Source organism: Caloenas nicobarica, chromosome 7 (assembly GCF_036013445.1).
Source record: "Caloenas nicobarica isolate bCalNic1 chromosome 7, bCalNic1.hap1, whole genome shotgun sequence".
Lineage (NCBI taxonomy): Eukaryota > Metazoa > Chordata > Aves > Columbiformes > Columbidae > Caloenas > Caloenas nicobarica.
The window spans coordinates 18,058,393-18,082,817 of record NC_088251.1 but is presented as its reverse complement, the minus strand read 5'-3'; the positions used below and the strand labels follow the sequence as shown (position 1 = coordinate 18,082,817).

Here is a 24,425-nt window from a genome sequence, read left to right as displayed (position 1 = left end):
TACAGGTGGCTTATTGTGGCTCCTTTCTTTTTGGGCCTAATATTTAGTTATTCTACTTTGCCTGGAAATTCTGTCCTCTGTGCGACTGTCTTTCTGCGTAATCCCTACTTTTATTCCAGTTATGTCTATGGGCCCCTTTCCTAGTCTGGCACACAGTACTGGGTGGTGAGCTATGCTGTTCCCACAGCGGGATACAGTCCTGGCCTGAAAAATAATTTTAAAAACCCACAATGAAACGGAGTATGAAGGAAGAAAACAGCCTCCCCTGAGATAGCCCCATGGCCTCAAGGTAAGCCAGCAGTACAGCTTTGGATGGAAACTGGTTTTCTTTACAGGCCAGCATTATGATAAACTGCCTACTAAGAGGACACAATTATCATCACATATGCACGTTACCATACCCTGTCTTATAAGGGGATACAATCTAAATATCTGGTTTTTTAACTTTAGTCTACATAGGACTAAATAGGAGCTGTAGACACACTCTCCCTGGAAGACATGCTGTGTGGTCTGTGGGTGGTGCTTCTCCCACCTTCACTACATGGGTGTGCTGGGTCCTAACTCTGAAATGTAGTAAAAGAATTTCAGCCCAGCTTCTCTGTGCTCTGAAAAACTATTATGTCACTTTTCTGTAGGGGGTGGTTGTACTCTGCATCAAAAGGGTTTACCTTACTCATTTTATGCTTTTCTCACTGTTTTCTAAGGGTAAAAGTAATCTCCCTGGAGTCCTGTAAATTATTGATATGGAAAAGTGCAGACTTGAGAGATGAAAAACTTTGACTAGGTTTAGTGAATGAACTTGTATGTCAAGTCAGCAGCTTTGCTTGCTTTCTGTCTATTTTTTCTCTTAATAGCATCTGCTTTTTTGTCTGTGCTGTACTGACAGAAACAGTTCAGTGAGGCTGCTTGACTTCCTCCTCTTTTTCACTTATTCCCCAGTGGGACAGATACCATGTCTGGAGAGAGGAAATCTCTCCTGTTGCATTTGCTCATTAAACTCTCACTTTGCTTTCTTCCCCCTGTATAATTCACCTCTTGTCCTGGTTCACCTATTCCAGTATATCTCAGGAGATTCCCAAGGAGATTCCTCTTTGGGAAGGAATGACTGAACTAGGCGACTTTCAAAATAGAAGTGTAAAAGAGCAACAGAGAGTATGGCACCCAGATATAGCTATGGGGTAAACTTCATTAACATCCTTTTAGTACTTTTTGTTTACGTAATCTTCTGCTGGTAAATCAATACATGCAGGTGAATAACTAATACAAAACACGTAATGAAAGTGGCTATAGGCCATCTTCAGGCTTATGGCATACATACATTTTTTAAAAGTTACATGGCACCTTGTGATGTTAGTTCACCTATTTTCTTCTGCTAAAGACTAAAGAACAAGCCCCCCCGGACGTGACACTAGCATCGCCGTTTGTAGCAGGAGGAGGTAAGGGTGAGAGTAAAAGCTCACGACAGCTGGAGACCGATGGCTTCGCTGCCGATTTTCACCTCGCAGCTCCCGGTAAGTCAGCGCCCCTGCCCGGCCCCGGCGGGGCCGCCGCCCCGCCGGACAGAGCCGCGGCCCCGGCGCGGTGCGGCCGCCTCGCTTCCCCGTCCTGCTCCGGGCCATGGCGGCGGGGGCGGGCCGGGGCGGGGCGGCGCGCTGACAGGCAGCCCGGCCGGCCGGGGAGCCGCGGTAAACAGGAGCTGGGCGAGGGAGCCCGGGGTGCCCCGGCCCCGCAGGAGCTTCGCAGCCCCCGGCGCCGCGGCCCGCCGCCTCCCGGCCGCGGGCATGGGTAGCAGCAACAGCGGCCGCAGCCGGAGGAGGAGCCGCCGGCCCGGGCTCTGTGCGGGGCAGCAAGGTAGGCTCGGCCGCCGCCCTGGCCGCGGGGAGCCGCCGCCGCTTCCTCCAAGGGGGCGAGCCGGGTCCGCCGCCCCTCCGGCGTGGGGAGGCCGGCGCCGCCGCCGCGGGGAGCGAGCGCCGGCCGCGGGGGTGGCCCGGAGAGGGGTGGCCCGGAGAGGGCAGCCCGCGGTGCCGCTCGGCCGGCGAGGGGTCCGCCTGCCCCGGGGAGCGCTGCCCCTCCGGGTCCGGCGGCGGGAGCGCCCGCACGCAGGTGAAGCGCCTCCTGGAAGTCGGTCGGTGCCGACGGCGAGCAACAGGCAGCCGTGCGCGGGCGGCGTGGCCCGGCCCGCCCCGCAGCTGCTCCCCGGGGGACCGGCCGGCGTGGCGTGGTGTGCCGGCCGGGGGAGCGCGGCGCGGCCGCGGGGGTCGCCTCCAGCAGCCCGCGGGGCGGGGGCTGCGGCGGAGCCTCCCGTCGTTGGCCGGCGCGGAGGGTTGAGGGCTGTTCCTCTGTCGGAGCTGGGGAAGCGACACCTAATTCATGGGTAAGAGGCTTTTCCACCTCCGTCGTCTTTGTCTGCTCAGCCCCAGCTCGTCTGTGTGCGCTGGCGCCGGGAGTATTAGCGTTGCTCAGGAGAAACGAGAGCGGATCAGCTGAGTGAGAAAGGCTCGGTGTCTGCACCGGGTCTGCGATTTGGACCTGAATTTGCGTTCAGTTAGCGATGTGGAACGAAGATTTACCAGAGGTAAAACTGCATGCAAGATGTGCTGGTCACAACGTGTTCGTAACGAGTCATGAAGTTTCACGGCAGACTGAGAAATAGTCGGAATTCCTTTATGCTTCCTGGAGATAGCTGGCAAATAGAGTAATGCTGAAGTTGTTCTGAACTGTAACACTTTAACTTTTCTTCTTTTCAGCATGCTGGGAGTGCAAGCAAAGCTTGAATTATAACATGCCAATGCAAAATCCATTTGTTTCAAACTGCCATGCGAGAGAGCAGACAGCTCAGGCTTTGTAGTTGGCAAAGGACTTGTGTACTTCTGAGCACAGCAAATTTGTGAAATAACCAGGCAGTGTAAACATAGAAGGGACAGTTTAGATAGAGCTTGAGTGGAGGTGGAAAGAGATTTTGGAAGGAAGATGGGGTGGAAGAGGAGAGTTGGTCTGAAGCAGCTGCACTCTTTAAGAACTTTTGCCGCTGAATTTTGTTCTGGAGTATTGTCAGATGAGGCTGAGGTTAATCCAGTAGTAGCCCTAGTCAAAAGGTTTCTTTTGAAAAACACTTTTTTATCAAACCTAATATGTTTTCTTTGAAACTTACCAACATTGGTGAATTTCCACTGATGCAGAGTTCCTCTGAGTCTGCCTCTGGACCAGCAATGCTGGAAACATCAAGGTTATGTCCTGGGCACCCAGGATAATGCCTGCTGAGGAATGGTAGAAGCTGCTCAGCTGTGGCCCAAACCGTTTAGTGCCAGACTGCCTTGAGCAACCCTGTAGCTGCTCAGAGAAAGAGAGACATTCCCCAGGATTTGAATCTGCTACAGCCGCTGAAATTGGTAGGACTACTGAAGTCTGAACAACTGCCCCTTTGCTGGAGACTTCATGTAGCTTTGATTACAGTCTGATGTGAACTTAACAAATATTCAGTGAATTGTGAAATTTTTGCTATGGTGTTGGGGGTTTTGTTAGTTTGTTTGTTTTTTTAACTTGGGTTTTCAGCTAGTCCTAGTCAGCAGTTTTGCTTGTAGAGGTATACTAATTGAAAAGAAGTGATTTTCTGGTTTGAGATGTCAGATCAGAAGCTGCAGCCCTTTTCATGCCTCAGTGTATGGACATGAGGCCAGAATTGGTGAAAGTATGCAAACGAGGCAGTTATGATTCCACTGCTAGAAAATCCACCTGTTCCCAGGCCGCTTTTGTCCAGTCTTAAGTGTCATGATGATAGATTAATTCATCACACCAGATGAAGTTTCGGTATTTTCAGGATGAGAGGAAACAAACAAACGCCAAAACGAAACCAACAAACAGCAACAACAACTGAAACAAATAAACAAAAACCTGTTTTTTTAGGTCTAACTTTTCAGACAAGCAACTCTCTTATGTTCAAGGGTGAAAGGAGTTAGTCTTCCCAGCTGCTGAGGCCGTCACACATACTTTGGGCAATCTACCACAGTCTCTTCTCTGCCCACCTGATTTCCTTATTGCTCTTGTAATACAGCGGTATTAGCGGGGGAGGCGGATCACTGCTGGAGTGTGCCAGCTCCCAGTAGTGATGCTGCTCAAGGAAGGAGCGGTAGGTTCTTCTTACAAGTCCTGAATTGATTCTGCTGCCTAAGAAAAAGGAGTATCCTGCGGTGTGTCTTTCATGCCATACGCCTCAGAAGCAGTCAGCCCTGATGTGACTGACTGACAGCCAGCTTCAGAAGTGGTGAAGAACAGAGTGAGCATGGCCATTTGCCAGGAAAAATGAAAACAGGAATGAAGTGTCCCCTTCTTTTAGTTATGTATTTTATGTTATTGTTTATTTTGGTTTGCTCTGGTCCTGCCCTTCTTCCCTCCTCCTCAAAACATAAGGAGCTCTTGGTCCTGCAGAAGTGTCTAACTGGTATTCTGGAAGAGGCTGTAGCTGAGCTACTGCACTGGCTTTGAAGGAATGAGTGTGCAGGAACCCTGGACATCACTGTGCTTGGACTGTGCCTGCATGTGGCAGAAAAATAGTGAATAGCAAAGCTGCAGAAGGCTACAAAGAATGAAAAACTTCAAGTCTGGGAAAAACTTCACTTCTAGGGCAAAAGGTATTAGATGGGAAATCTTCCTGGGGAACAAGTTATCCAGTTACTCCCTGATCTGGTTCTTTTTCTGGAGTATCTGGTGCTAGCTGCTTCAGGAACTGAGTGAACCATGTAAACCACACTTCTAATTCCCTGTATTAATTCCCACAGTGAAACAGAATTCATGCAGGGTTTACTGTGACTTCTGTTTTGCTGACTTGTGCATAGACTGCAAAGATGTGGTGGCAGCTTGCTTTGGTACAGCAGAGCTGGCATTAAACTTGCTGGGTGGGCTTTGTTAGTAGTGAAGTTTCACAGCTCTGCATCCTTGAAACGCTTTTTATAATAAAGTTAGGGCCACTTTTACTAGTTCTGTTGTTTGGCTTTTACTGAAAACACTAGTCGTCCAAAGAACTCACCACTTGCAAAACAGATTCTTTTTTGCTGCTTACTGCTATATTTTTGTGGGTCTTTTATCAAGGAATCTAGCCACATTCATATGAAGCATTAAAAAGCCAAATAACAGATTATATTGTGTTTATTGATTCTGGCGTGGGTAAGTGGACAAGAGCCATTGCAAGCACAGTCTTTTTGCAATTAAAGATATGCTTTAAGAGCTGAGTTATTCTTAGATGTAACTCATCACCAGACAGTTCACAAACAGCAAGAGATACCTCAACCATTAGCAGTTTCCAGTGCTTGCAATTTCTTTCCCCAGGGATCAGGAGGGAAGGCTGGCCTTTATCATGTGCCCAGCTGGTTATTGGGTTTGGGTCATTTTAAATCAAAGATGTATGTTAGTTACTGTTTAACTTCTCTATCTTTTAAGAATAGGTGCCTCCCTGGAGTTAATCTCTTTGATACCTGCAGGCAAGTAGGAGAGCTTGGTAGTACGTCTTGAATTTAAACAGAGACTTGGCAGAATGTTGTGGTTATTGAACTCAACTGAAAACAGCACTGGAAATTTTGATGCCAGGTATATGTCTAATAGGTGGAAAATACTAAAATATTCTAGAAATTGTGGCTGAGATTTTTCCATAGTTTGATGAACTCAGGTTAACTAGTAGATGGGCACTTTGTCCCTGGAGACTAATTTAAGGATCCCGTTCATAAACCTTGCAGAATATCTGGCCAGAATCAATATAGAATATGAACATAGTATATTTTAGGGGAGGTAAATCTTATGTATCAGGTATGCCTTGATATCTGCCCCTTAAAGGTTTCTATGTGTCCTTCAGAATGCATCAGAAGGACAGAATACGGATCACCAGTCCAATCTGCAGGTGAACAACTGCACCAGAGTTTCTCCTTGGGAAAAAAGGCAATGGATTTAGGAATATCATTTAATAGGTGATGATTGAAAACCACTAAGGGTGAGTTTGTCCTTTAGTTTGGCCCCAGCTTCAGCAAGATCATGTGTTTACACACGATCAAGGACAAGAGGTTCGTTACAAGTAATAAAAATATTTCCAGCTGTTTTTCCATGAGCAGGTAGCTTGACTTCTGTCACGTCCTGGACACAGGATGAGGAACGTTTCTTTTGAATCAAAGGCTCAGTTGGATAAAACAGAGGGGAAGGAAAGAAGGATAGAAGGATATAGGGTGACAAACCAAAAAAGAGGAAAAGAAATAAAAACGGGTGCAATGTTACATACAAAGTTGCTAATTTTTTAAAAAAGTATACACATCCTTGGTGCCTCCCTTCCTCTCAAATATACTTTATTTTTAAAAAGCCTTTTTGTTCCTTTTGATTGTGTATACTGAGCCTGCAAGGAAGAATATCTGTAGGGAAAAAAAAAAACAAAACACAAAACCACAACAACAACAAAAACCACAATACTTAATAAACACATAGGCTTCCCTTGGGTCTGATCTGCTGATTCTAATGACCAGAATAACGTGTCATGTAGACTGACTGACTGCTGTTAACTCGGTGCCACTGGTGCAGCTTGTGGAGTGGGGACGTGCTTCTGTTCTGTCAACAGACTGGGGTTTTAAGTTCCGCTTTCTTGTTACACAGGAATTTGCACAGGGGCAGCAATGAGGATCCACGTAGTGCTGTGACTCCTAGTGCTGAAGGTTACTGACTTCTAGACGTGGCTTTTGGGTGAACTTTGCCTGTAAAGGATCATTTGAGTAGTACTAGCTGAACAGGAAGCAACAGCCTCCCTATGTACAACCTGCCCTGTAGCACCAATTAAATATTGAGGAAGTTTTCAGTCAAATCTTGCTACCGTAAGTGCTTCTGTTGGCAGCGGGGCTGAACCTGGCCTTTACCTTCCTGGGAGAGGGAGGGTCATGTCACAGGGATTATTAGTGGGAGCTCCTCCCCCAGTTACTGCAGGCCTTACAGAAGGGATGCCTTTGTTTAATTTCATTCATAATGACCTCTTAAAGCATCTCTTAGTGGAAGAGTCTCCTTCAAAACCGAGGGGGGCTGTAGTGGGACAAAGAGCCTTCTCTGCCTATTTATATTTGCTTTCACTGTCACTGGCTCTTCATGTCATCCAGGATAGAGGATTAATCTCTCTGATCCCTCTATTTCTAGTTGTAAAAGCACAGTGTGCTATTGAGGGTGATGCACTGCTAGGCCAATCCTTCTTATAATCTGTTGTAACTATGAACACATCAGTCAGAAGAGGAAGACTAATGAAAAAATGTGGCGTATTTCTGTGTGTATATATATGTTATTTTTTCTGGGTGCATATATGTATTTATGGGAAGACTGATGCATTGAAATACAGGGAGTGATGCAATACAGGGCTCTGTCATGCTTTCATAACGTGGGCCACATTATAGCAAGAAATTCTTGCAAATGCATCCTCTTGCCCTGAGTGTGTTTTTTGTCCCATTCTCCCGTTTCCCATGGCCTCGTTCAGCAAATCACTCTTAAGGGACTTGCACTTAAACAGCATGATGAACTCTGCTAAAATAGATAGAAAGCAAAAGTTGGCAGTGGCTTTTCTATTCTTAATAAGCCTGTCGAAGTCTGACATAGCAGAGCAATGTGAAGAGCACTAGGTAATAGTTTACCGTAGATGATGACAGCAAGTTACACATGGGAACAGTCTGTCTCTCTCTGGAATTAACAGTAGCCTCTGTTTTTTCCTTCCTTTCTGGTAAATGAAGTAAATTTCCCTTGTAGTTCTGCATCCAAAATGTTGTCTGTTTAAATGTGATTATTGTAATCATAGCTTTCAGGGTCATTTTCATCTAGAGCCTGCCTGCCAAATATGAATTGGAAGTACCAGGGCTAAAAATGACAGTTGTTGTCAGTGTTTTTCTCCAGCTCAATCTGTAACCAATTATTTACATTGAAATGGCTTCTGTAAAGTGTGTATATACGTGCACGTGTATACATACATGCATATAATACGTATGAAGAGCAAGTAGACTGAAAACTTGCAGAGGAGCTGCTGCTCTTTGACATTGCAAATGCTCTCTAGATGAGAGGGTTTTCTTAAACCAAATAGCATAAATGTGCACTGAACTAAATGCTGTCTTGTTGTAAAGAGAAAGAAAAAATCTGCTTAGCTCTAAAAAGAAGAGGAAGTTCACTTGTAGCTAAAGGTTTGTTGTCAGAGACAGGAAATCTGCGTCCTGTACTTGCTTTTGAGCTCTCTTTTCTGGTTTAAGCTATTTCATCTATACATATCTTAGTTTTCTGCAACTCAGTTGTCATCTGTATCATGTTTTTGTAAGGTTCTTGGATATTTTTGTAAATATTTTTTTAGCCTGCTTTCCAAGGGGAAGTGGGCTTATGCAATCACACGGCGAGTAACTTCTGAACCTGTTGGCTAAATGCCAAATATTTCCTGGAACCGTAGATGTCACAGGAAAACGGGAATGTAGATTGCAATGTCACGACCTAGAGCTGCAGCCTCACCCTGTGCCAAAGCCAGCGGAGATAGCACTTTTTTGGACACAAGATAGTTCACATGGGTGAGTGGCCCTTATGAATCCTGCAGCCACAGGATACCCAGCTGTCAGGTATCAGACTCTGCTCATCCTTCTGCCCGTGGGATGGCCTTCTTCCACTGCAAGGCATTCCACGAGCCTAGTGGAAAAGGTTAAGTATTGTTACTAAATTAGAACTGGCACGATGCAGCAGACTCTTCACAAAATTAATGTTTGATAACATAAGGCGGTGGGGGGAGGAGAGATTCCCTTGTAAAATTACAGGAGTCGTGTCAGCCTAGCTTCATCTTGGGAGTTAACAAAGAAAAGTAGCATGTTTGATTAAAAGGTGGAAGGAGGTTGTAAGTTTCCTCTTGGCATAACAAAGCAGAAGCAAATAAAAATGAGACAAAATTTCAGCCTTCTAAATGCATCAGTGTTCTTATGCAGTGTGTTAACCCTGTAGCCTTGAAATATCTCATTGCTTTGGGGCATGAAAATGCTACATATTGCCTTCTAGCAGTTCTTTTGCATGAGAAGCATATTTTGTTTCTGTGATTCTTGTGACAACAGTGTTGAGCTATTTTGTACCCTTCATCCTAGGGTCAGACTTGACAGGGGAGGATAACTTCTGACTGAGACCACTAGAGTTAAGTCTTTCAAATGTGAAAATATTCACCAAGTTGCTTTCATCACAAAATTGCAAGGCTTGTTGTTCTGAACAAGCTGCTACACGCTTGGGCAGGTCTGTGAAAAAAGAGTCCTGCTCTGGTACACCTGCAGAGCTCTGCAGCTCCCAAGGCTTTTTAGAAATTACATTCTTTTTATGTGCCTTCCTGGGAGTGCAGGAAAACTGCACTGTGGTGTTTTCCAGGCAAATCACTGGGATTCACAACTGTTGTATTTTGCAAATGACAAGAGGTTCAAAATTATTCCTCTTTGACCTTTCCTGATCCATCTGATTATTTTCTTAAATGAAGTGTATGGCTTTGTTTCTAGTGAGGCAGTGTGCAAGGCATAGATTAGAACTGCAGCTTCAAAGCCGTGTGTCCAAAGCCTGCCCAAGCCCTGTGCCTTGCACCAGGGTTGCATAAGTGCTCCTTGCTTTTAAACCCTGCTCGGTAAGGCTGCATCTGAGATGCACGTTGTGAAGTGTGGAAGTATCTCCTCTATATACCTGCATGCCAAATGCAGTGGGATAAGTCTGATGTATGCTTTGTAGTCTTTTGGTGGTTTTCTTCTTCCAGGATCGGAGCCTCTTATGGTCAGCATTTGGTGTTTTGGGGACTTGTATCTGCACCAGGCCTAGGCTTTTATTTGCTGGTGGTGTTGATATCAGCTTCTCCAACCACAAGGCAAGGATCCCAGCTCAGTTGCTGTTGAACATGTTTGATTGAAGATAAGATTTCTCACTCACTTTCCATCATTTGTGATACCCTGGCAAGAAGCAAGCTGAGCATCGTGTGGTTCAGCTGCCTCAGAGCAAGAAAGCTGAGTCAGGATCAGTTCCTTGTATAGAAAGGGAATTAGATACATCATGCATTTTATTCTTGGCTGTGCTCTTCCATTGTGTCTGTTAGACATTTGTTATGGTTGTTTGCTTTCTCTGTGTACTTGAGCTCCACTTGTCAGCTGGGACACGTGTTCAGTCTGTCTTATCTGTCTTTGCCTACCGTGAAGTTTTTCAGTCGGCGTGTTCTCACTGCGCAGTAATGCAGGCACTATGCACAGACTTGGTAGGGCTGTGATGTCCTGCAGGCATCCTGCTGGTTAGGCTGCTGGTTGGCTGCTCGTCAGCTGCCTTTTTAAGTCCTCCATCGCCACTGCATTTAGGCTCTCTGATTTGTTAGACCTGCATGGGTTTGACTTAGTCTGTCTTTACTGGCTGTGCATGGTGCAGGAGTTGTGAGAGGAAGCTGCAGGGATGGTTCTGCTCCAGAGTGGATGATCTGCTCGGGGAAGCTACATTTGCCAGTTGCATCTTGGTGCTTTGGTGTTATCTCATTTTCCACGTGACCTCACAAACCATAAACTCACCCCTTGTCACACGTTTGCGTTGCTGCTTCTGTGAGTGAGGAGAACTTCAGAGCGCTGATGATCCAAACTCTGACTGGCCTGCTTTGAGCTGTATCTTGTGTGGCTCATAGGAAGGTCTTCGTGGTTGATGTGATCTAACTAATACATGTGAGAGACATCTGAGCCAGGAACAGGGAATTTAATAAGATGGTGACACTGTTGGCTTTCAAGTCTGAAAGTAATTTTTGTCAGCAGGGGACGGGACTAGAAAGCAGCTTGACTGTATGCAGCACATCCCACCACAGCCAGTAACATGGACATACTGCAGCACAGACCTGCTGTTCCAAGATGCTGTTTATCCTCAGTTTCCAGCAAGCCCTGTGAGTCAAGGAGAGTTGGCAAGTTTCTGAGCTGAGCCTTTCTTCTGTGTGCCTTTTCTTCTTCCTTTATTGGAATGTGCCAAAAAAAGAAGAAAATCACTGTCAGGCTAAGTCATGCTTTAACCTGGTGAGCAGTAAAAGAGGGCAGCATGCTGTCGCTGGGCCTTCTATGACCTTTTCTGTAAAAGATGCCACTCCAGCATGACTGCTGTCAGAAGGATGAGTTACTCGAGTTTGTGTCTTTGCTGCTGCGGTGTCAAGGTGGCTGTGCCTTTCCAGACCTCTTCGTCTCCCCTTGCCATTCTTTCTGAGCTTTGAGTAGGAAACCTGAAGATCTTAAGAAGTCTCCTTTTGACTGAATGATAGCTGCTCCCTGTTTTCTCTCTTCCTTGCAAAGATGACTGATAGATTATGGCTTTTGAAGAGATACTGAATGTTGCATTGGAAGTTCATTTGTAACATGTAGCCTTAAGAAAGGCAGTGACTAATTTACAACTGGCTGTGGCTGCAGCTCAATCAGACAATTGCTAAAAATAATCTACCTTCTAGTTCCACAGTTGATCTCTAATTAGGGAAGTATTCAAATTTATAACCTGCAGATAGGACAAGATCAGAGACTGAAGTGATGTCTCTGTTTTGCCAGTCAGGAAAGTCTGGGCAAATCAGTATTTGCAAAGGGAATTTTAGGGGGAAACCAGGTGCTGTGAGGGTGATGGTACTGACTTTGCACTGGATTTATGCTGAGTCTTTGCCCTAGCTAAATGCTATAAGGTGCAGTTTTTCCAGCAGTGTCATTATTTTCAGGCAGAGAAGATGCCCTCCTTGGTGTGGGCATCATCTTCCTAGAGAATATTTTTTCTTTAAAAAAATCACCCTGACCCCAAAAAACCCAACCCATGAGCACACAAGCAAACATTTATATGTTATGTTGTTGTTTCCTGCTTGAATCTGTTACTTAGCTTTGGCTGAGCATTGTAAGGCAGCTGCCTGGCTTTGCTGCAGAAGCAGCACAATGAGGAGGAGGAAGCCTTTTCAGCTGATATATTTACCATTTCATAAACTGGGTTCTGGGCCTCTTTTTGGTTTCATTTTTGATTTAAATGGTTACTGCCCTCTGTAATGGTGCCATGAGAGATCAGCTGGCCTTACTGAACTGTGAAACTTCTGTTAACTCTGCAGGAAATTTCGGTGATGCGCGATGGTACCAAATTACTTCTTAGACAGAGGATGGTAATGGGAGCTTTTGCCATCACCAGGTAATACCATTCACTGAATAGCACGTGTCCCCGTAAAACAAGAAGAGTAAATTCCTTCAGGACCAAGGCTTTGTGCCTCATTCAGAGCAAGCAGGGCTGATGCAGAAGGACTGTCTCAGGCAGGAAGACACTTGTGACACAGAGGGGACCATGCCTGCTCCTAAGCTCAGTGCTGCTTCCTCTGGCAGCCAGAGACTGACAGGAATGATTGGGTCCTCCAAGGAGAAAGCAGCAATGTGGACTCCTGACACTTTAAAAATGAGGAGATTGTCTTGATTTCCTAATATCTGTTGCATTTGAAATAAGCAGTAGTTTTCTTTTTTTTCAATTAAAAAAAAAATCTTACAATCGCCATTTAAAAAATGGTTAATAAAGAAATAAGTCCTTATCTCTCCATTAGCCTAATACAGCAGACATTCAAATTATTTGCCTGTAGTAATTTTTTATCTACTCTTTGGAAGAGCAAATGTCCCTGAATGTTATTGTAATCATACGTACTTAGAGAGGGAAACCACATGGTCAGCAGGTATAGGTCCTGGAAAATATGAAGGAGAGCAGGATGGGGTAAGGTGGTTTTATTTCACTTCAGCTCTGAATGCAGTCGGTGCAAAACTCTGATGTGACCTCAACAGGTTAAATGTTCCCCTCTTTCCAACAATATATTTTCTTCAAGACTTATGAGATTTTAGCTTAAAAAAAGAGTTTTGGTTTTTTTCTTTTCTTGCCTTTGGTTTCATCAGATACCTGATATAAACTGCTGTTACTTCCAGGTTTTGTCTTCGTGAATGTTTCAGATTTTAAAATAGTGCTTGTGTGCATCAGAATTTCATGGGCCTTATTTAGCACAGTTGGCTCATCTCTCTGGCTCCTATCTAAACTAATTTAAAGCAAAAAGCAGGTATTAGGGGAGAAGACAGAGAAGCCACTTTTGAATGTGATTGGGTTGAAAAATGTAACATGTCAACTTGTGTCAGTGGTGTGGCTGTGATCCTGAATTTTATTTTAAGTCTTTCCCTGCTTGGACAACTTCCTCTATCAACTACTTTTACTTGCCCCGTGGATATGGAGCAGCAACCCAGAATCCATTCCACCATATTGCCCCAGCTGTCACCAGGTTCCTTCTAAACGGTGTTTTGTCTGACGGTATGTTGCTCCTTAATGTCCTGGGCTGCTTCTTGCCTTACTAGGCACTTGAATATCGCTTGAAGCATCTGCTGGAGGCAAAACAAGAAGTCATTTAAGCAGCAGGACAACTGGACACTGCAAGTCAGCCTCTTCCCCAGTGGCAAGAAACAGACGTGTGCAATTCTTGGGGTTTCTCATGAACAGGCACAATTTCTCTGTACCTGGATACTTCACTCTGTCTTAGCAGCCTTCTGCAGCTGGCTGTGGTTGATTGGCAATGAGCAGCTACTGGATGACAGACTGACTGCAGAAATGCTGCTTTGGTTCTGGTACTTGAAAGTTGTGATGGATTTGTTTTAATAGGATTCTATACAGATCTTGCAAGTGCATAGGAATGGATTGGTGGATTTTTGTGGTGTTTCTCTAAGCTTCTTGTAAACTCTCTAAACTTCTAATATTTGTAGAAATGAAGGGACTAATATCAGATGGAACAGAAAGGGTCAACACTTGATTACTGAATGGAGAATGAGGACAATGGGTGAGGAAGGAACCGCTGGACACTGGTTTCTTGTCCGTGGAAGAAGGCAGAGTTTTAAAGGAATCCACAGTTGTGTATTCATCTCATGGTCACATCCAGTGGCTATTTTAGGTATGGTGGGGATGAATGGCCCTTTATAGACTGTGGTAAGGAATGCCTTGTCTGTGGGGTTCAGTAACGCCAGTCCCTCCTTTTTGGGTGGCACAGAGCACCCTTGGTGGGGGGAGGACAGGCAGAGCTGACATACACGTGCCAGCACGCTCGTGTGAAATAACACCCTGATGGATGGAAATTGTCCTGATGCTTTGCTGCCGTGCATGTTGGTGTAAGTGCTGGCGTGGGGAGTCAGGATGAAGGAAGCCAGGCTGTTTGTCAGCACTCTGAAATCGGCTGCTTGGCCTTTAAACCACACCAGGGACACTTGCGATAAGAAGAGCCCATGAAGCCCTTTTAACCGCACAACATATCCCACGATAAGGTTGTGTCTGAAAGAGGCTGTCTTGTCCTGGCGTTGGAAGGGAATTAATTCTGTGAACAGATCTGGACACTGTCTGTAGGCTTTATACAGCTTTAGTTTTCAGCAATAATACTGTGACACAGAAGTTCTTAAACTCTTCACAGCATAATTTTTCTGTTGATGAGAAATATCATGTTTGTCTGACTAGCAGCTGTCTCAAGACCTGGCAATTTTTGGTGAGGATGCAGGTCTGAAACTGAAGGAGTGACTCATGTACTGCTCTGATTGCTTGTCTTACTGTAGCACTTCAGTCTGTGTTTTTGCTTGTACACGGTACTGTACATTGCCATGGTAAGGAACAAACAGAACCTACCTGTGCAGCTGAAACAGCCTGAGTGGGGGAAGTGGAAGTATTGTTATCTTTCCATTGCACAAAAGTGACTGAAGTGAAGAACTTAAATGATTTCCCTTCCTGAACTACATCCAGCAAGCACATCTCTATATTGGTGATATTTGAAATAAAGATGAGCACTTATGTCTGTGGGACTGTGGACACTCTCAGCTGGTGCTTCTGCCTGGAGGAAAGTTCTTGTGTGGCTTGCAGTCCTGATCCTTCCTGTGTTGCCCTCTGGGGTTTCTTGTTTGACATTGACACATGTATAGAGAAGGTATCAGGATGGAAACAGAAAAACATAAGGGATACATGCTATGCCTAAATATACTTCTCAATAAGAAGGTCTCACCAAAAGCTGTTATGCTTTAATAACTCGTAGTATTCCCTTGTATTTAAAATGTATTTAAAATTTATAACTCTTCAGGGATAGTAAATGACTTCAGGGAGCTAGTTTTTCCATCAGAAGTTGAGATTGCTTTAAAATGTGGGAAATTATTGTTGAAAACATAACTTACTGGTCATGCAAGTTTGTGGAAGAATCAGGTACAGGATGCTTGGTACATTGCCCCTTTTACTCTACACTTGAACTTTTGAAGATACTGGGTTTGGGCTCTCCAGTTGCATCATGCAAGTTCTAAAGAATGTATTTTATAGCTATTTCCTCAGAAAGGGTTTAAAGGTTTATAGTAATGATATGGAAATCTACGTTTTATTAAGACTTCAGAGCAAAGATACGTTGTAATGTAAACCTGTAAATAAAGAGTTACCTGGCATTTAACTCACCATTCCAAAGAGATACATTCTTATGTGCACCGCTTCAGAAATTTCTTATTCACCTAGAGACAATGAAGGAATTATTTCATACTTTTTCAAAACACTGAATCATTTAGTCAACATTATTCTCTTCTTTGGCTTAAGAGGAAAGTTTTGCCTGGTAGTGGTTAAACAATAGTGAAGAATGTCCTTAGGCGCCTGTTGTTCATAAATAGCTTTTACAACTGTTAGCCTCTTACATATTGGAAAAGAAGTGATGTAGCACAGAATTTTCCTAAAAATATATCATTGTTATCTGTGTACAATACACAATGTGAGCAGTGTCCTCACTGAACAAGGATGAGATTGTTTTGTTTCGTCACTATCCTGTGTTGTAAATATTTACACTGTTTGAGAAACACAGGCTTTCATTGTCTTTGTAAACTTATGCATTTGTTTTTAACAGTCTTTATTAAATATGAAGATAATATACAGGGCGGTTTTTTTGCTGGATTTCAGAACCATATAGAGTTTTGTGAAGCCCAAAAGGAGAGAATGGGAAGTGATGTGGACTTGTGTACTAGACTAGAAATTTGCCTGTAAATATATGTTGGTGCAGATTTCTCTCACTGGTCTATACATGTATTAGTATGTCCCTCTTTCCATTTGGTTATAACCATCATTAACATTTTCTTTTAAAAACTATGGATCATCATGTGGAGCGCTTTGCCAAATCATAATGATCATGTGGGAATTTTTCTTGGTGGATTTGCTATTATCCTAGAGGCCTGGGGTGTTGCCTTGTCTTTGACATCACTTGCTGTCTTTCCCTGGCATGTCATAGTTTTGTGGGTTTTGGCTTTTGCCCATGAATAGAGGGAAGGGGAGTGTTTTTTTTGTATCCAGTGGATGTACCGTGGACCCTTCCATGCTGATTATGTGTGACCTACAATTGCAGGGGATCAACGGCAGCAATCTTAGTGGGCCATTCCCAAACCTGTGTTCACAGTAATCTGACCTTTTTTATTTTCCTTTACTTTAAGAATTTCAAATTGTATGCAACATGGCCACTGCTCTAACCATGTCTGTGGGTTATTAAGGAAAAGCTGCATTGACCGTTGCATCACCAGTGTGCACACTGTGATGGAATCCATGCAGGTTACTGCTGTGCAATGCTTTTGGACATGTAATAATGAAGGAAAAACAGCTTTACTCAAAAATTGTAGCAACAGGTGTGTTACTGTGGCATGTTGTTATCTGAGAATGAATAGTATGAAGAAAAAAGTCATCATCCGTATCTTTAAAAAAAAAAAAAATTCTAATTTGAGCCATGTGATCAAGCCAGCCTAATTTTTGCTCAGCAAGGTGGCTTCAGTGCCAAACTGGAGGCAAGAATGCCTCTTCCGGAGAGGGGCACTAATTCCTCAGAAAGTCAGTCTCTACTTCTTGTGGGAGTTGATGGGATCATGGCTAAGACTGACAACAAGGCAAGTCCCGTGCATGCTGTGATATTGCATCCTGCTTGCAGCAAAGCTGTAAAGGCTCCCAGCTTGCAGTGTGATTCATGTGCTAGACCTGCTCTGTTCAGAAGCACCTCAGGGCAGGAAGACATGTTTAGTGTGAAGGAGTGAGGTGAAATTGTGATTAGCTAGGCGAAAGAATGAGTGGCACCCCCTTATGCAAATGGGTTTGGAAAATCAATGGAGCAGGTAGAGCAACTTGCTGGCTGAGAAAGCAGCAGCCCTGGCTGTTTTCCTCTCCCAGGACCCACTGTTAGGGCTTCCCAGCGTAGAGTATGAAACTTCTGCTTTGCCTCTGTTTCTTTTTGCTCGTTATAGTTAGAGACTGTCCCAGGAATTATTGTTGATGTTACTATGGACTGTTTCATAAACAAATATACAAGGGGAGTCCTTAAAAATTTGTATTACCCAGTAGACACTGAGGTAGTTAAAGAAGTTTTGCCTCTGTAGCAGAAGCATCCTACCCATGTGCGTGGAGAGCACCTGGTGCTTTGTTCTTTCCACAGGACATCAGGAATAACGGCTGATGCTTCTAATGCAGGTAAGTTGCTATTAGTAGTGTAAGTGGGCAAAAGTAATTTATTTTTTCTCAAGGGACTGTAATGACTGTTATTTTGTTATTGGAACAGAGGGAAGTGATATTTGTTTTCTTTTGAATGCTACCAAGCTAGTTCATAATTGCACGTAACAGCTGATTTGATTTGAAAGTGACAGATTTTAAGGAATCTGTTTTTCAGAGGTGCAGATCTTGCTCAGCTGCCACTGAAATTAAGGGAGGGGGTTGCTAAGAGCACTGGGACCATTATTTATTGATGCTGTAGTGTAACACCTTGCTTGTCCAGTTGTATTATGTTTGTAAAAACAATCATATTCTTATTTTGAGAGGAGTCAGCCAGAGCTGGCAGATACCTCTCTTTCTCTATGCAGGGTGTGTAGTCTGCAGCTATATATATATTCCTGTATAATGAGAAGCTTTCAAAGAGAACATGGGAAACATATGGAAGGATCTCTTGTCCCCTTTTTAAGTCTTTCTTTTGGTTTCAACTACGCAATACCATGATTTAAAAAAAAAATAAGAAAAATATTCTTAAGTCTTGAAGCTGATTATTTTTAAGACACTAGCAGGTGGAAGAAAGGAGCAACTGAGATGATAAAGTGAGAAGTTACAGCTAAGCTTGTAAACAATGCATGATATAGGGGCAGGGGCATAGCTGTAAACAGCAATAATCTAGAATTATACCTGCCTGGTCTAAGTACAAGGGTTCTTTTCACTTCTAACGTTGTACTAGCCTTGAAATGTGAAAGGTACTGCAGGGAAAGAAGCGTGAGTTTCTCTCCCTTAAGCTCCCTTGAATTAGATTTGTTTGTCAAGTTAACAAATGCATGTGAAGTGCATGAGGCTTGATAGCATCTCCTAAGTAATGCTGTTAACAAAGTACTGATTAAGCTACAGTAAAACAAAATGAAACACAGATATAGGATCCTCTTTTTGAACATGCACATCTGTCATTGCTAGAAAAGGATTATGTAAGCTACATTAATAGGGGAGGAGTCTGGACAGCTCAAAAGAAGTAAAAGCTTCAAACTGGAGCCAACACAAGCTTAATAGGATTGGAAATATTTGCAAATATGGAAAATGTAGTGTACAGAAAGTAGGCATAAGCTATATCCAGCTGAAATGCCAGGGTAGGTAAGCAAAGTTAAGATGCACACAGGAATTTGCTAAGGTCACTGAATGAGGACTTCTCTTCTAGAACAACAACAAAAAAACAAAGGCAAATCCGAAAGTTGTTGTTTGGTTTTTTTGCTGTTCTTGTTTTATTTTGGTTTTTTTTATTTATTTGGTTGGTTTTTTAATGGGGCTTTGAGATTGCACATCAAGACCTCCAGCAGAAAAACAATTCCAGAGCTGTGTTAATAGATTCTTTCAGTTCTCACTAGGAGAAAGTAAGCCAGCTGATGAAGACGTTGCACCATCTAGCAGCAGTCAGAGGTTTCTTCAGAGGGTTTCTATTCCTGTTTAGCTTGGTCAGGTTTCGTGCTGTACAGAGGGGAAATTTCAGAAGACCAGAGTTCATGGCAGCGATCCACAAAGCCTCAGGGCAGCACATTCCAGCCTGCAGCTCCTAAGTCCCCTGAAGTCCATGGGCTGTGTCCACTCCATGGCAGGATTTTCATAGCAATGCACAGTGCCGCAGTGTCTGGATTATCTGGACAGCAGCGACCTGTTGCTTTATTTTTAACCCGTCCACCCCCTCAACAGATTATCAGACCATTGACCTCTGTGGTACAGCTCGCTGTCATTAATGGGGGCTAGGAGAGTTGACGAAAAGTTTAAGAAGCCTTAGAGCAGACAGGAATAACTCAGGTGATATCCCCTCCAATTCCATGCTGTTAGTGACTATCATCTTGCTTATACCACAGGTTCCACAGTTTATCTTTCATGCACATATAATCCAGAATGCCTATTGTACTTTAAACAGGAAAACAACTGTGATATTTGGCTGCTGCTTCTTTTTTTTTTTTTTTTTTTTTCCCCTTCTATGAGTAATGCAAAGCCTGTGTACACACCTACAAACAGCCTCAGGATGCTTTTCTTTTGGTGAGGCCTGTGTACATCTGCAGCCAGTGCCGCTACAGCTCCAGACCTTCTGCTGAAGTTCTTCAGCATATGCTGTGTAACTAGGGAATATGGTGGACTTTCTGAAGTGTAAGTGAACTAATAAAAGCTGCAGTTCATACTGCATGTTTGTAGATTCCAGCAGATATCAAACCACAGGCAGGAAACCATGATTTGTGCTTACTTGCCCCAGTCTGGCTGGGAATCTTTGGCAAAGAGTGATTTAGCCTGTATTTTGAGGTGCATGATGGGCAGAGAAGCTGTGGTAGGTGGCAGGTGAGGGATGACAGATGATCTTCCTCCACCTGGGTTCTTCCCATGGCACTTCTTACTGTAACAGTCCAGCAATTTACAGACTATTAGGCTCATCTCATGGCTGATTTACGTTCTTGTTTTGTCAGCTGGGAAACTGAGGCCCTGATAGAGTGGGATAGAAGTGGGGTTTCAAGTGGTCTCCCACCTGCTTCTGCTGTGGTGAGGTTACCTGTTGCTGTCGATTGTTCTCACTCATGTACTTAATGCTGATAACTGCAGGGAACCTAATTTTCTGTGTCTGTTGCTGTCAGGAGGCACACTGTGCAGGGGAATGCCCCAGCCACCAAGCCCAACTCACATGCCTGCGTTTCCTTCCTTTTTTCTTTTTAACTACTTAACTGCCTTCGGAGACAGTTTGTGTAGTTTTGTCTAGGTATGACTGTTCTTGCTGGAGCTTTGTGGTTCTAGCAACATAAGGAGGACCCAGCTGATGTGGTTCTAGGTGCCTGCTGGCATTTCTAGTTACTGTTTTGCCTGCCCTGTAGAAAGCAAAACTGGACTACCTGCACGGGTGACGTCTTAGCTCCATTGAGGACTCAACTGTGGGCTCTGAGGCCAGGATTTTGACTACTTTTGTCTTTTGAAATGGCATTGATTCTGAAGGCTCTCCACAATGGCAGTATTGCTGCAATCTGTTTTGCTGGAACCAGTGTGGCTCTAGATAGGGGGAACAGTAGAGCTTCAGGCTGTTCTCTGTCTGGCATTCCCATATGCCCCAGCCAGGTCTGCAGGAAACCTCTTGGGGCAAGAGCAGTAGTCTGTATTTGTGGCTTAGTGGCCATTGGCAGCATCAATAAAGAAATCTCTAAAGGGCCCAGCTGTGAAAACAGACTTAACTTTATTATTGTTTGCTGAACACCAAAACTCCTAAAAGGTTTTCTTAAGTATTTTACTGCAGTGAATAACATATGAATAGCCATGAGGGCAGGAGGAGAACAGGATCCCTCCTCCTTCACAGGCAGATGACTGCCCTTCTTAAGGGACCTGCCTCGTCTATGTGCCCCCTCTCTCTGTCCAGCCCTCCCGTAATTACTTCAGCTTTCCAGGCAAAAAGGAGCTGGAAAGTCCCTTCTCTGTGAACAGAACAGTATCTACACTGCTGGTTATGGGATTTCTCTTGCATGTCTGGTTTATGAGCCAAATACCATGCAGGGCAGGAGGAAGCCGAGCCCTTATCTGCCACCTCCTGGCTGAGTGTACTCAGCTCTTTGGCAGAGGGGCTGTAGCAATGAGGATCCCTCACTTTGTGTAAGGGACGGCCTGAACATCTAACTGGAGTCCTGAAGAGAAGGGAGTATCCAGGAGCAGTCGCCTGCCTTAACGTTTCTTCCCTGGGAACCTCTTTGGCACGCCCTTGGTTTGATGTGCTTGAAGCTTGGATCCCTCTTCACAGGTGTGCAGCTGCTCACCCCTGGATTGGGGGGCACGTGGTGCTAGTTTAGCTGTGGATAACATCCTGTGGAGTTTGTCATAACTTGCTTTGTGTTGAGTGGCATTGCTTTTCTGGCATCCTTGTCTGTTTGCACTTGGTGCTGCAGATGGTCTGTTGACTCATGTAACTGTATCCTTTGATTAGCACTGTGAAATTAACGTGCTTCAGGTTGATACGGACAGGCTTTGAGAGTGTGCGTTATCAAGGACCTTCCAGATTGGGGATGCTACAGTGTGGCATCTGGGTTAAGTTTAGAGCTTTTTCTAAGCCACTCTTGAACAAAAGCAGGCTTTATTAGAGCATCTGCCAGGCTTCTTTACCAGGGGAGGGCTGTTTCACATCATCTTTCAATGTCTAATTGGATTATATCTGCTGGCTGAGCACTTTCAAAGAATTCTAACACGTGCAATCCTTGAAGTACCTGCAGAAAAACTGGTTTTACTTGTTTGTCATAATCAGAGGGCTTTAACTGTGTTTTCTAATAATTTCCCTTGGTCTCTATACAGTAATAACATGTTCTTGCCTGCAAGCCCAGAACCCTTTTTGAAGGGGACACCGAGTGGGGTCCGTCTCCTTCTCCTTGGCTCAACTATCACTGGCAAGAGCACAGATCATATTACCTGGCATATTTTCATTGGAGCTTAATGTTCTCTAGATTTAATTTCCTTATATTTTCTTGGGAAAATACCTTCCCTTCCTGCTTTGTTTATTACAGTCTGATATTCCTGTCTCAGCCCATGTTTATCTCTCCTCTGGCACTTCTGCCTTGGCTCTTTTAGAGGAGATGCAGTTAAGCAGGTGTGTGGAGGACCCAGGGAGGTTCTGTGTTTTCTCTTTATACTTTACACTGAGATTCAATAGTGCTGGTAAGTCCCACGTTTCCCTCTTTCCTCCAATAAGGAAATGTCCTTGTTGTTGCTTGTTTATGCTTGTAAATGTGTTTGATTTTTACAGTCACTGACGCCTAGGAGCTATGGAGGCATTGCCTTCAAAGCTTTCATGCATGCTTTATGATACGCCATCTTGGCATCTATGGAAGTGATATAAATCCTGACCATGTGTCAGTAATGCTTCTGAATTTGGCTGAGCACTGTTATGGGCAGATAGTGTCATCCAGCAAGTGGACTGTGTGACTGGGAAGCAGCAGGCATTGCCTGCATTTTTGGTTTTGCTCATTACTTGCTCCGTGACCTTTGATAACTCTTTTCCCCTCAGTGCAAAGAGGACAGTGAACTATCGTTTCCCATATAAAGTGCCTTGGGGTGTGTAATTTTTTTTTTCCCATTTAATCAAAAGCAGTCAGGAGATTTGATCCTGTTTTCATTTTACACAACTGCAGTACTCCTGTGGAGTCCAGTGGAAATAGAACCAGATTGGCATCTTCTGCAGAATCAAAAACCTAGGAATCTTCGCTTATCTTTAAAACTTCCATTTTATTAAATAAAAAATGTGTGCTGTATAAGTTAAGGGTATGCACTAAGTAGTAGGCTAGACTACTTCCAAATTGCTAAGGAATATAATACATAGCTCATCTATCTATCTATCCTGTTTCCTGCTGTCAGAGATGCAAAAAGAAACAAAAAGTTGATATGTTATGAAAACAGAAGAACAGTGCATCATCCAGTTGCCCTATTTAGTATAGTCCCTGCTGTGTTAATTCCCCTCTAATCCTTTCTTTAAATACAATTGATTGTGTCTCATTTGTGGCACGTTACATTCCAAATAAACACTCCATGATCCTACATGTTTCAAAAAGGTTTTTTTTTAATGTAACTTTGCTAATCTAATAAAAGGTATTGCTAATTATGCCTGCCTTTCAGATTAGTGTTGCCAGTTTGGGCTAATTTATGCCTATTGCTGTATTTGTGTAATACTTCCCTGTTGTATTAGTAAAAGAAGGATAAAGTGTGTGTAGTCCAGTGGATCCCCAATTCCTAGCAAGGGATTTTGCTTATATTATTCTCTAATAGCCTTAAGAAAGGAACAGCTCACGTGATGCACCTTCCTATTGCCAGCTGTCATTGTATGAATGACAGGAGCCAAATGCAGGCCACTGATTGTTTTTAACCAAATCTGTGGTATTCAGCCTGATTCAGGAACAATACCTGAGGCAGTTTGACCCAGTGTGGTGGGGTTGGCAGTTCAGGAATCTACCTGCATGAGCTTTGCTCTCTGCCCCTCCAGGCAACATGTTCCTACTGCTCAGCTGCTCTTCATCTTCTTCCCTTTCTACACAGACTCAAGTGTGATCACTGCCCTCTGGCTCTGCTCTTGAACCACTTTAAGAACTGGCTGATAATTTATGTATTCATTCGTTTGTATAAATTGTGCTCTGACCTGTCTAGTTCTAGCTCTTTAAAACTCCAGTGTCATTTCTCACCCAGCCAAACTCTCTCCTGTTCAGAATCCAAAGAGAAAATAAGAAGTGTGCCTTGCTCCAGCTGATGGCTTAGCTTTGATTTAGAAATAATTGCATTCCAAGCTACTTTAACATCATCTAATATTTTTATTTTTTAGGTGCAAGGCCTGACAATGGCACTGAATGAGCGCTGCCTTCAAGCTTCCTTCCTGTAAATGATAGGACCAAACAAGGCGGTGTGATGAACATGCCACTGCATCAAATCTCTGTCATTCCAGCTCAGGATGCTACCTCTTCCAGAGTCTCCAGGAGCAAGACCAAAGAAAAAGAGGAACAGGTACTGTCAGATGTGCTTGATATTCACAGGAAGTTACCCATATATAAAGTGGCAGGAGTTATCAAATCAGACCTGATTCTGTTGCAGAGCCCCAGCTCCTTGCATGGTGGCTGCTTTTACTGAAGATGGATGTTACCAGATTATCTCTTCTCATGTTTGGTATTTTAAAGCAGCTGGCTGCAAAATTTGAGAAATTGCTGTTGAGTAACCTGCAAAATGCAAGCTATGACCTTCTATTTTGCATAAGAATTCAAGGCAGATAGGGATTTTGAATGATGGCTCTAGTACTGTTGTCACAGAAGCTTTTACAGGTGTATTTCACCTTTCTGAAAGAAAAATAGTATGGGATGTGAACCCCTATATGCAGACATGCATCCTATTTTCCTTTGATCTTGGCATCATCTAGTAGCCGTGTTGTGGTT

General features: G+C 43.8%; 1 protein-coding gene across 2 annotated transcripts in view; it reads left to right on the top strand.

The window, feature by feature from the left end:
• Positions 1–1,680: 1,680 nt before the first annotated feature.
• The window catches only part of MARCHF8 (membrane associated ring-CH-type finger 8), a 97,916-nt gene continuing 75,171 nt past the window's right edge, over positions 1,681–24,425 (top strand). For both annotated transcript variants that reach the window (XM_065639550.1, XM_065639549.1), the window contains exons 1-2: positions 1,681–1,851; positions 23,825–24,003. In XM_065639550.1, the coding sequence (XP_065495622.1) occupies positions 23,908–24,003 (96 nt within the window). In that variant the 5' untranslated portion in view covers positions 1,681–1,851; positions 23,825–23,907. The remainder of the gene's footprint in view (positions 1,852–23,824; positions 24,004–24,425) is intronic.